Source organism: Nicrophorus vespilloides, unplaced genomic scaffold, assembly GCF_001412225.1.
Source record: "Nicrophorus vespilloides isolate i.1.1-1 unplaced genomic scaffold, Nicve_v1.0, whole genome shotgun sequence".
NCBI lineage: Eukaryota > Metazoa > Arthropoda > Insecta > Coleoptera > Silphidae > Nicrophorus > Nicrophorus vespilloides.
The window spans coordinates 20,836-31,004 of NW_017095642.1; the positions used below are offsets into that span (position 1 = coordinate 20,836).

The 10,169-nt window shown below is 30.1% G+C and overlaps 4 protein-coding genes across 5 annotated transcripts; all 4 read left to right on the plus strand.

Moving 5' to 3' along the window:
• The first annotated feature begins 1,417 nt into the window (after window positions 1-1,417).
• On the plus strand, window positions 1,418-4,939 carry LOC108558755 (retinaldehyde-binding protein 1-like). 2 transcript variants are annotated; one of them, XM_017915780.1, is made up of 6 exons: window positions 1,418-1,442; window positions 1,585-1,894; window positions 1,955-2,198; window positions 2,257-2,367; window positions 4,217-4,319; window positions 4,389-4,939. In XM_017915780.1, exons 1-6 carry the CDS (start codon window positions 1,436-1,438, stop codon window positions 4,535-4,537), a joined length of 924 nt encoding a protein of 307 aa, XP_017771269.1. In that variant the 5' UTR covers window positions 1,418-1,435; the 3' UTR covers window positions 4,538-4,939. The 2 variants fall into 2 exon arrangements, with proteins under 2 accessions (XP_017771269.1, XP_017771261.1); XM_017915772.1 differs by lacking the exons at window positions 1,418-1,442; window positions 1,585-1,894; window positions 1,955-2,198; window positions 2,257-2,367 and adding exons at window positions 3,167-3,230; window positions 3,378-3,687; window positions 3,750-3,993; window positions 4,045-4,155.
• A 47-nt stretch (window positions 4,940-4,986) lies between these two features.
• On the plus strand, window positions 4,987-6,371 carry LOC108558776 (clavesin-1-like). Its single transcript, XM_017915804.1, has 6 exons — window positions 4,987-5,074; window positions 5,225-5,534; window positions 5,586-5,829; window positions 5,889-5,999; window positions 6,057-6,159; window positions 6,212-6,371. The coding sequence occupies exons 1-6, from the start codon at window positions 5,068-5,070 to the stop codon at window positions 6,358-6,360; spliced, it is 924 nt and encodes a 307-aa protein (XP_017771293.1). The 5' UTR covers window positions 4,987-5,067; the 3' UTR covers window positions 6,361-6,371.
• Window positions 6,372-6,844: 473 nt separating this feature from the next.
• On the plus strand, window positions 6,845-8,159 carry LOC108558718 (clavesin-1-like). Its single transcript, XM_017915717.1, has 6 exons — window positions 6,845-6,851; window positions 7,010-7,319; window positions 7,371-7,614; window positions 7,675-7,785; window positions 7,834-7,936; window positions 7,989-8,159. The coding sequence occupies exons 1-6, from the start codon at window positions 6,845-6,847 to the stop codon at window positions 8,135-8,137; spliced, it is 924 nt and encodes a 307-aa protein (XP_017771206.1). The 3' UTR covers window positions 8,138-8,159.
• Window positions 8,160-8,854: 695 nt separating this feature from the next.
• On the plus strand, window positions 8,855-10,157 carry LOC108558728 (clavesin-1-like). Its single transcript, XM_017915729.1, has 6 exons — window positions 8,855-8,861; window positions 9,021-9,330; window positions 9,382-9,625; window positions 9,686-9,796; window positions 9,845-9,947; window positions 10,000-10,157. The coding sequence occupies exons 1-6, from the start codon at window positions 8,855-8,857 to the stop codon at window positions 10,146-10,148; spliced, it is 924 nt and encodes a 307-aa protein (XP_017771218.1). The 3' UTR covers window positions 10,149-10,157.
• Window positions 10,158-10,169: the final 12 nt, after the last annotated feature.

A 10,169-nucleotide genomic window follows, 5' to 3' on the forward strand; every position in this document is an offset into this window, starting at 1 on the left:
CACTTTCTTCCATTTCTCTCTCCATCCTCGTCATTTTCCTTAATGGAGAGCACCCCTGCTACATAGCTTGTGATGATGTCCCATTTCTCTTGGATCTTCAGCATCTCACCAAGGAGGGTCTCCGGTTCCAGCACTTCTCCGAGATTTGATTCCGCCTCGTGCTTCATCGTCGCCCATCTGCAGCAACCAAAGAACGTAGTAGATTTATTATAATTGATATTATAAGAAAAAGTGGTTTAAATTTCAAGAGAAATGAAGGAAATTTCCATTTCTTTCATGATTTGAAATTGTTGAAAAATATAATGGATTTCCATAGAAATTTCGGAGATTTCTTGATTAATTCAAAATAAATTTCACTTGCGAATCGATAACTTCAATCTAAGTATTTTCGCATTTAACGCAGCAAATTTTCTAGAACAAATTATTTTCATGTAAATAAAATCTCAAGGATTTCTTGGTTTTCAACGCACACTCTAACCAAATCGTTTAAAATAAATGAGGTTTATATATACGTTTAAAATGTTATTCCTATAATAAGTATAATTATATAATTGGTAATTAATGGCAATAAGCATTGATTAGATAGAAACTTCAGTAACAACAATCAAATTTTCAAACAAAACTAGTTGGCAGCGGTTCTCAATCTTTCGTATTTTTCGTCCCCCTTTTGTTTTACTTAAATCATAACGTAATATAAATAGATAGATGAGAGTTACCCAATAAACGGGAATTTAAACTAAATTGATTGATCTTTCTTCAAATATCAAATTTTGTTATTAAGTTTCTATCATTTTTTTGGACTGATCTGTCTTATAATTATTCTTTTATTAAAGCTTTTGCTACTGTCACATTTCTCCAATTCTTAACTTTGTGGAATTAGTTTTTCTGCTGTAGCTGCTTTAAAATCTAAATGTAGAAATAAACTTCAAAAAGAAAGGAAACTCATAGTGACTATCTTGATTATAAATCCAAAATCTGGACAGACTGCGTACTTCAAATCAGGCAGATATTTATAATGTTATGGCATATTTATGTAACACAAGTGGCGCCTCTACAGAAGTAACGTCATAGCTGAAGTCTGAAAAGACTAGTGGCGCTTTGCTTTGAACTAAGTTTTGATGAGTGCGCCACCACAGTGGACTTGTATACAATATTATATAAAGGTAGTTTCTTTTGTATAGAATACGGCGACTATATCCGACGCTCGTCCACAAATTGTGTATGGGTCTAATGGTTAATGGGACTCAAATGGTTAATGCTTTTGTTTATAATTATATATTAAATTAATATAAAAATATGTCTTGTGCCTTGTCTTGTTCTTATACAGCCCCACCCCACAGTTTGAAAACCGCTCTCCTATACGTGAGTGAATGTATAAAGTTCCATAGTTTTAAACGTTTAGTGTTGTTTAGTGTTTGAATTATACCACAATAAGATGGATCGTAAGTTCGTTCTATTATTATTATTTTACTTATTTTCCTTACATAATTTATGTAAGATGAATATAAAATTATTTCTGTTCGTATTAAACTATTGAGGTTTATTAGAAGACCAGAATTAAGAGTATAGTAATGTTTTAAATAGTTTTGCAGTATAAATCTCCTATGGTGTTTTACACAGAGGATGAGATAAAAGGAATTCTGGATTCTCATGGAATTAAAGTGGAGCAGCTTTTTGATTATATCAAGATCATTAAGGATTGGTTGAAGACGCAGCCTCACATCCCTTTGGAGCCGAGCGACAGGCAAATTGCTTATTTCTTATTAATGAACAAATTTTCTATAGAAAACACCAAATTGAAATTGGACATGAATTACACAATCAAGGGTTTAATACCGGATTATTACAATAAACCACCGTCGCATCCAGACATTCAGAGAACTCTGAAATTCGCGTAAGATTTCATCAACTTAAACTAATTACTATTTACTTATTTTTTTTTATCAAAATTTAGACATTGGGGTCTTTTACCGAACTTAACTAAAAAACTGAATCGCGTCCTCGTCTGGCGTTTGGTAAACGCCGAAGACCTCGATGTTACTCTTCTCTTCTCCAGTTACTGCTTCCTATTCGAGCTTAAGACTATCTTGGATTTCAATAAATCGGATGAAATCGTTTTCGATATGTCTTATTTTCCGCTCTCAGTGGTTGCGAAATTCAATCCGATGGATGTCAAACGAATCTTGACTATCCTGGAAGTAAGAAATATCCGTAACTTACCAAAAAAGTTCTCATTTTTTCAGATATTTGTTGTAGAAAGTTTACTCGAACCGCATTGCCGCCTTTCACTTCGTCAAGTTACCGACACACGCTCAATCGTTGATCAAGTTGGTGAAGATGTTCTTGAAGCCGAAAATTCGAGAAAGAGTAAAATTTTAATAATATTAAGAAAATATTTCAATGTACGTAAATATTTTTTTTTAGATGATATTTCATGATACTTTTGATAGTTTGCTCGAACATATCGATGTGGATCAACTTCCCAAGGAGTTTAATGGAAATGGACAAAGCTTCGCTGAAATTCATGGTAAAATAACATTATTGAATGGAAAAAAGTATTCATCAATTTCTATGATTAATTTGATTTTAGAGGGGACGAAGAAGTTGATTATGGATCACGTAGATTACTTAACGAAAGTGTTTAGCGCCAGAGTCAACGAAGATTTGAGACCAACGAAATTAACAAATGACGATTTGTTGGGTTTCCATGGCAATTTCAAACAATTAGATTTTGATTGATTGATTTACTTAAGTCAAACAGTTTCAATCTATAAATGTAACATTCTAATAAATATATTTTACTTTAAAATTTTTGTGATTTTTTTTTCCATTTTCATATTTTATTATTTAATGGTCAAATTCCTTAAACAATGATTCATAATACAACAAAATATGAAAACTGCAAAAGTGCTGATTTTTGTACAAAACTGAAAAAAAATAATATATAACAGATTATTTTCAACATTATAATCAGTTTTTTTTTAAGCAATTATTAAGAAAGTTTTCATAGTTCGAATCGATAAATATATTTTATAAATAAATTGTGAGATAATTTGAACACTTCAAATTTGTAATTACAATAATTATAGTTTAAAAATAAATTACCGATTTTTTTTGTTAAACTGGTTGACCTAGAGAAAAAACACAAGCAAATATAGGGAACGTATAAATGTGAATGGTTTGCAACGTTTTATGTTATTAGTTGAATTATTGGCAACACAAGATGGATCGTAAGTATTAGTTTTATTCAATTTACTAAAATTTGCGTTATTGTTTAACTAAATAACAAAGAAGAAGCAAGAAACTATGCTGAGCAAAATTAAGCTAAATTACATTTATTATTGTTGGAAAACTTAATTAACTTATTATTTAAATAGTGCTAGTGTACAAAACGCCGTTCATGTTCTACACTGAAGATGATATACAAAGGATTGTAAATAATCATGGAATTAACTTAGATCAGCTTTTTGATTACGTTAAGATCATTAAGGATTGGTTGAAGACGCAGCCGCACATCCCATTGGAACCGAGCGATAGGCAAATTGCATATTTCCTGTTATATAATAAATTGTCTATAGAAAACACCAAAGTGAAGCTGGATATGAATTACACTATTAAAGGATTAATGCCGGATTATTACAATAAACCTCCATCTCATCCAGACATTCAACGAGCTCTGAAATTCGCGTAAGACTTCAATCGTTAAATTTCATCAACCAATTGATAATAGTAAATTTTCTCAAATTTAGATATTGGGGTGCGTTGCCGAAATTAACGCAAAACCTGAATCGCGTCTTTGTCTGGCGTTTGGCCAACGCAGAAGACCTCGATGTTTCTCTTCTGTTCTCTACCTACTGCTTCATGTATGAACTTAAAACTATATTGGATTTTAATAATTCAGAAGAAACCATTTGTGATATGTCGTATTTTCCGCTTTCCCTGGTTGGAAAATTCAATCCGATGCATATCAAAAGAATGATGACTATTATAGAAGTAAGAAATTATGGGTTTTAGTACCGTTTTTTTCACAATGTTTTACTGCAGAAAGTTTACTCTAATCGGATTAGTGCTTTTCACTTCGTCAAGTTGCCATCATATGCTCAATCGCTAATCAATTTGATGAAACGATTTATGAAGCCGAAAATGCGAGAAAGGGTAAAAATTTAATAATATTAAGAAAATTAACTTGAATTAATTTAATTACAATTTTTTATAGATGATCTTTCATGATGATTATGATACTTTGCATGATTATTTCGATGTGGATCAACTTCCCAAGGAGTTTAATGGAAATGGTAAAAGCCTTGCTGAAATTCATGGTAAAATGGCACATTTTTTTTAGAAACAAAAATTATTGATCATTTTATGGTTAATTACTTTTATTTTAGAGCAAACGAAGAAGATAATTATGGATCACGAAGATCACTTAACGAAGGTGTTCAGCGCCAGAGTAAATGAAGATCTGAGACCAACGAAATTAACAAATGACGATTTGTTGGGTTTCTATGGCAATTTCAAGCAACTAGATTTTGATTGATAATTCTTATCTTATGCAATTCCAATTCTTCTTTGTTTGTACATTTTCTTTTCGTATTCAATTTCAATGACTCCTTTCATTCTATGTTTTAATTATAATAATTGTAGTCTAATTTTTTAATTTAATTTAATCAAGTTTGAACGAAATTGAAAACTCATTAAGGTTTCACTGATAACCTAAAAAAATTGCAAAAAAAAACAGCAAGTCGATTTGGTTTCACTTCAAATTATTAAGTTTTGAAACAAAATACTAGTTTTTTAAAACAAATTTGAATTGTGATTTGACTTGTTAGTCACCTATGGAATTTACACGAGTACAATAGTTCAACAATTATAATTCATAACAAAATTATTTTTTTGAATAAATCAAGATTTTTTTTTTAAATTTGCATAGCAATTAGAAAGTGCACATGTCTTATAATTAATTTCTGATATACGTGTTCATATAGAGAGATGGTAAATAGAAAAAGGAACGTATAAATAGTTTGCCATGTATTTTATCATTTGTAGTTTTATTTGTATCGCCATAAAATGGATAGTAAGTATTATTTGATTTTTACTCAATTTACTAAAATAATTTAAATATTTCATTGAGAAATCATTGTTTTCAGTATTTCTCTTTTAAAAATATATCAATTTAGTTAAACTAAATAATAACTAACGTTGATTTTTCTTAAACCAATTATAGAGCTAGTGTACAAATCGCATCTCATATTCTACACCGAGGATGAGATACAACGGATTTTGAATGGTCATGGAATGAAAGTCGATCAGCTTTTTGATTATGTCAAGATCATCAAGGATTGGTTGAAAACGCAGCCTCACATCCCTTTGGAGCCTAGCGATAGGCAAATTGCTTATTTCCTGTTAATGAACAAATTTTCCATAGAAAACACTAAAGTGAAGTTGGACGCGAATTACACTATCAAAGGTTTAATACCTGACTTTTTCAATAAACCTGCATCGCATCCGGACATTCAAAGAGCTCTGAAATTCGTGTAAGTTTATAACAACTATAGATTTCATTCAATAAAACTTCACATATTTAGAAATATTGGATTTTTACCGAAATTATCTAAAAACTTGAACCGTATCATCATCTGGCGTTTGAAAGATGCGGAAGATCTGGACGTTCCTCTGATTTTCACCATTTACTGCATCTTATACGAGCTTAAAACTATTTTGGACTTTAGTAATGCGGAAGAGTACATTTTCGATATGTCATATTTTCCGCTCTCGGCTGTCGGAAAATACACTCCAACGATAGTCAAACGGTTCTTCACTGTTTTGGAAGTAAGAAACACCTGAAACGTACCAAAAAGTTCAGTATTTAAGCTGTTTTTCTATTATAGAAAGTTTACTCGAATCGCATTGCCACTTTACACTTTGTAAATTTACCATCACATGCCCTATCATTAATCAATTTGATTAAAATGTTTTTAAAGCCGAAACTACGAGAAAGGGTAAAATTTTAATAATATTAAATAAAAATAATTTGATTTACTATAATATTTTTTTAGATGATCTTTCATGATAATTTCGATAGTTTGCACGAATATTACGATGTGGATCAACTTCCCAAAGAATTTAATGGAAACGGTCAAAGCTTTGCTGAAATCAATGGTAAAATAACATAAAATATTGATGTTTAATTAATTAACTACCTGGAATTTAGAGGGAACAAAGAAGTTAATTATGGATCACGAAGATCACTTAACGAAGGCTTTCAGCGCCAGAGTAAATGAAGATCTGAGATCAACGAAATTAACAAATGACGATTTGTTGGGTTTCCATGGCAATTTCAAGCAACTAGATTTTGATTGATTTTTCATCTTATGCAATTCCAATTTTTGTTTGTTTGTACATTTTCTTTTCTTATACAATTTCAATGATTCCTTTCGTTCTGTGTTTTAATTATAATAAATAAAGTCTATTTTTTTAATTTAATTTTAACAAGTTTAAACGAAATTGAAAACTCATTAAGGTTTCACTGATAACCTAAAAAAATTGCAAAAGAAAACAGCAAGTCGATTTGGTTTCACTTCAAATTATTAAGTTTAACAAAATAAATTTCAATTGTGATTCGATTTGTTAGTCACGTATGGAATTTACACGAGTACAGGAGTTCAACAATTAGAATTCATAACAAAATTAATTTTCTGAATAAATCAAGATTTTTTTTTGAAAATTTACATAGCAATTATAAACGTGTTAATATAGAGAGATGGTAAATAGAAAAAGAAACGTATAAAGTTAAATAGTTTGTAACGTTTCATATCATTTGCAGTTTTATTTGTACTACCATAAGATGGATAGTAAGTATTATTTGATTTTTACTCAATTTACTAAAATAATTTAAATATTTCATTGAGAAATCGTTATTTTCAATATTTCTCTTTTACAAATAATTCACTTTCTCTAAACTATTCTTAAATCGACTATTGTTAACTGAATTAACGAATTATTGAAATAGTGCTAGTGTACAAATCGCCTCTCATGTTCTACACCGAGGATGAGGTACAAAGGATTTTGAATGGTCATGGAATAAAAGTGGATCAGCTTTTCGATTATGTCAAGATCATCAAGGATTGGTTGAAGACGCAGCCTCACATCCCATTAGAGCCTATGGATAGGCAAATTGCTTATTTCCTGTTAATGAACAAATTTTCCATAGAAAACACTAAAGTGAAGTTGGACGCGAATTACACTATCAAAGGTTTAATACCTGACTTTTTCAATAAACCTGCATCGCATCCGGACATTCAAAGAGCTCTGAAATTTGCGTAAGTTCATAACAACTTCAGGTTTCATTCAATAAAACTTCTCGTATTTAGAAATTGGGGATTTTTACCGAAATTATCCAAAAATTTGAACCGCGTCATCATCTGGCGTTTGAAAGATGCGGAAGATCTGGATGTTTCTTTAATTTTCAGCATTTGCTGCATCTTATACGAGCTTGAAACTATTTTGGACTTTAGTAATGCGGAAGAGTACATTTTCGATTTGTCGTATTTTCCGCTCTCTGCTATTGGAAAATACACTCCGACAAAACTCAAACAGTACTTCACTCTTATGGAAGTAATAAACACCTTTAATATAGCAAAAACTTCAGTATTTAAGCTGTTTATTTTATTATAGAAAGTTTACTCGAATCGTATTGCCACCTTACACCACGTGAATTTGCCATCACATGCCCTATCATTCATCAATTTGATTAAAATGTTTTTAAAGCCGAAACTACGAGAAAGGGTAAAATTTTAAATAAAAATAATTTAATTTACTATAATACTTTTTTAGATGATCTTTCATGATAATTTCGATAGTTTGCACAAATATTACGATGTGGATCAACTTCCCAAAGAATTTAATGGAAACGGTCAAAGCTTTGCTGAAATCAATGGTAAAATAACATAAAATATTGATGTTTAATTAATTAAGTACCTGGAATTTAGAGGGAACAAAAAAGTTAATTATGGATCACGAAGATCACTTAACGAAGGTGTTCAGCGCCAGAGTAAATGAAGAGCTGAGACCAACGAAATTAACAAATGACGATTTTTTGGGTTTCCATGGCAATTTCAAGCAACTAGATTTTGATTGATTTTTCATCTTATGCACTTGGGTCAAACAGTGTTAAAAATAAACGAAGATTAATTTGGTCATTATGTTTTAATATATAAATAAAATGATTTACAATATTCCAATTATTTTTTGTTTGTATCAATTAAATGTAATTATTAGTACTACCTCTTTTTTCTTATTGAAATTCAATGATTCCTTTAAATCTGCGTTTTATTTATAATGATTAAAGTTTAATTTCTTAATTTATTTTAAAGAAGTTTGAACGAAATTGAAAAGTCATTAAAGTTTCATTAATAATACAACAAATTGCAGATAATAACAAGAAGTCAATACTTTTTACCACCAAATTACTAAGTTTTTGAAACAAATTTGTATTGCGATTGGATTTGTTAGTCTCCTATTGAATTTTCATAAATTTTCGATTAATTTATATAATTTTTTTTTTCTGAATTGGATTTCACAAACTGTGGTTTTTAGGCATAAATTTAAATATTTTATGAAAGTACACAAGTTCAACAATTAGAATTCATAATAAAAATATTTTTCTAAATAAATCAAGGTTTCATTTGAAAATAGCAATTACATAGTGCACGTGTCCAACAACTTATAAAAATAATTTATTTGATTTCTGGCAAACATTTGATATAGAGAGAGATTAAATAGAAATAGAAACGTATAAAGTTGAATAGTTTGCAACGTTTCAAATCATTTGCAATTTTATTTTTATCACCATAAGATGGATTGTAAGTATTATTTGATTTTTTACTCAATTTACTAAAATAATTTAAAAATTTCATTGAGAAATCGTTATTTTCAGTATTTCTCTTTTAGAAATAATTGAATTTTGTTAAACTATTCTTAAATCGATTATTGTTAAGTGAATTTACTAATTATTGAAATAGTGCTAGTGTACAAATCGCCTCTCATGTTCTACACCGAGGATGAGATACAAAGGATTTTGAATAGTCATGGAATAAAAGTGGATCAGCTTTTCGATTATGTCAAGATCATCAAGGATTGGTTGAAGACGCAGCCTCACATCCCTTTGGAGCCTAGCGATAGGCAAATTGCTTATTTCCTGTTAATGAACAAATTTTCCATAGAAAACACTAAAGTGAAGTTGGACGCGAATTACACTATCAAAGGTTTAATACCTGACTTTTTCAATAAACCTGCATCGCATCCAGACATTCAAAGAGCTCTGAAATTCGCGTAAGTTTATAACAACTACAGATTTCATTCAATAAAACTTCACATATTTAGAAATTGGGGATTTTTACCGAAATTATCCAAAAACTTGAACCGCGTCATCATCTGGCGTTTGAAAGATGCGGAAGATCTGGATGTTTCTTTAATTTTCAGCATTTGCTGCATCTTATACGAGCTTGAAACTATTTTGGACTTTAGTAATGCGGAAGAGTACATTTTCGATTTGTCGTATTTTCCGCTCTCTGCTATTGGAAAATACACTCCGACAAAACTCAAACAGTACTTCACTCTTATGGAAGTAATAAACACCTTTAATATAGCAAAAACTTCAGTATTTAAGCTGTTTATTTTATTATAGAAAGTTTACTCGAATCGTATTGCCACCTTACACCACGTGAATTTGCCATCACATGCCCTATCATTCATCAATTTGATTAAAATGTTTTTAAAGCCGAAACTACGAGAAAGGGTAAAATTTTAAATAAAAATAATTTAATTTACTATAATACTTTTTTAGATGATCTTTCATGATAATTTCGATAGTTTGCACAAATATTACGATGTGGATCAACTTCCCAAAGAATTTAATGGAAACGGTCAAAGCTTTGCTGAAATCAATGGTAAAATAACATAAAATATTGATGTTTAATTAATTAAGTACCTGGAATTTAGAGGGAACAAAAAAGTTAATTATGGATCACGAAGATCACTTAACGAAGGTGTTCAGCGCCAGAGTAAATGAAGATCTGAGACCAACGAAATTAACAAATGACGATTTGTTGGGTTTCCATGGCAATTTCAAGCAACTAGATTTTGATTGATTTTTCATCTTATGCACTTGG

Bases quoted from the DNA above. Each gene is read 5' to 3' on its own strand.
- LOC108558718 (XM_017915717.1), top strand. The intron at 7,320-7,370 runs GTAAGTTCATAA...TCTCGTATTTAG, and splicing joins CAAAGAGCTCTGAAATTTGC to AAATTGGGGATTTTTACCGA. The intron at 7,786-7,833 runs GTAAAATTTTAA...ATACTTTTTTAG, and splicing joins AGCCGAAACTACGAGAAAGG to ATGATCTTTCATGATAATTT.
- LOC108558755 (XM_017915780.1), top strand. The intron at 1,895-1,954 runs GTAAGATTTCAT...ATCAAAATTTAG, and splicing joins CAGAGAACTCTGAAATTCGC to ACATTGGGGTCTTTTACCGA. The intron at 2,368-4,216 runs GTAAAATTTTAA...AATTTTTTATAG, and splicing joins AGCCGAAAATTCGAGAAAGA to ATGATCTTTCATGATGATTA.
- LOC108558728 (XM_017915729.1), top strand. The intron at 9,797-9,844 runs GTAAAATTTTAA...ATACTTTTTTAG, and splicing joins AGCCGAAACTACGAGAAAGG to ATGATCTTTCATGATAATTT. The intron at 9,948-9,999 runs GTAAAATAACAT...CCTGGAATTTAG, and splicing joins AAGCTTTGCTGAAATCAATG to AGGGAACAAAAAAGTTAATT.
- LOC108558776 (XM_017915804.1), top strand. The intron at 5,830-5,888 runs GTAAGAAACACC...TTTCTATTATAG, and splicing joins GGTTCTTCACTGTTTTGGAA to AAAGTTTACTCGAATCGCAT. The intron at 6,000-6,056 runs GTAAAATTTTAA...ATATTTTTTTAG, and splicing joins AGCCGAAACTACGAGAAAGG to ATGATCTTTCATGATAATTT.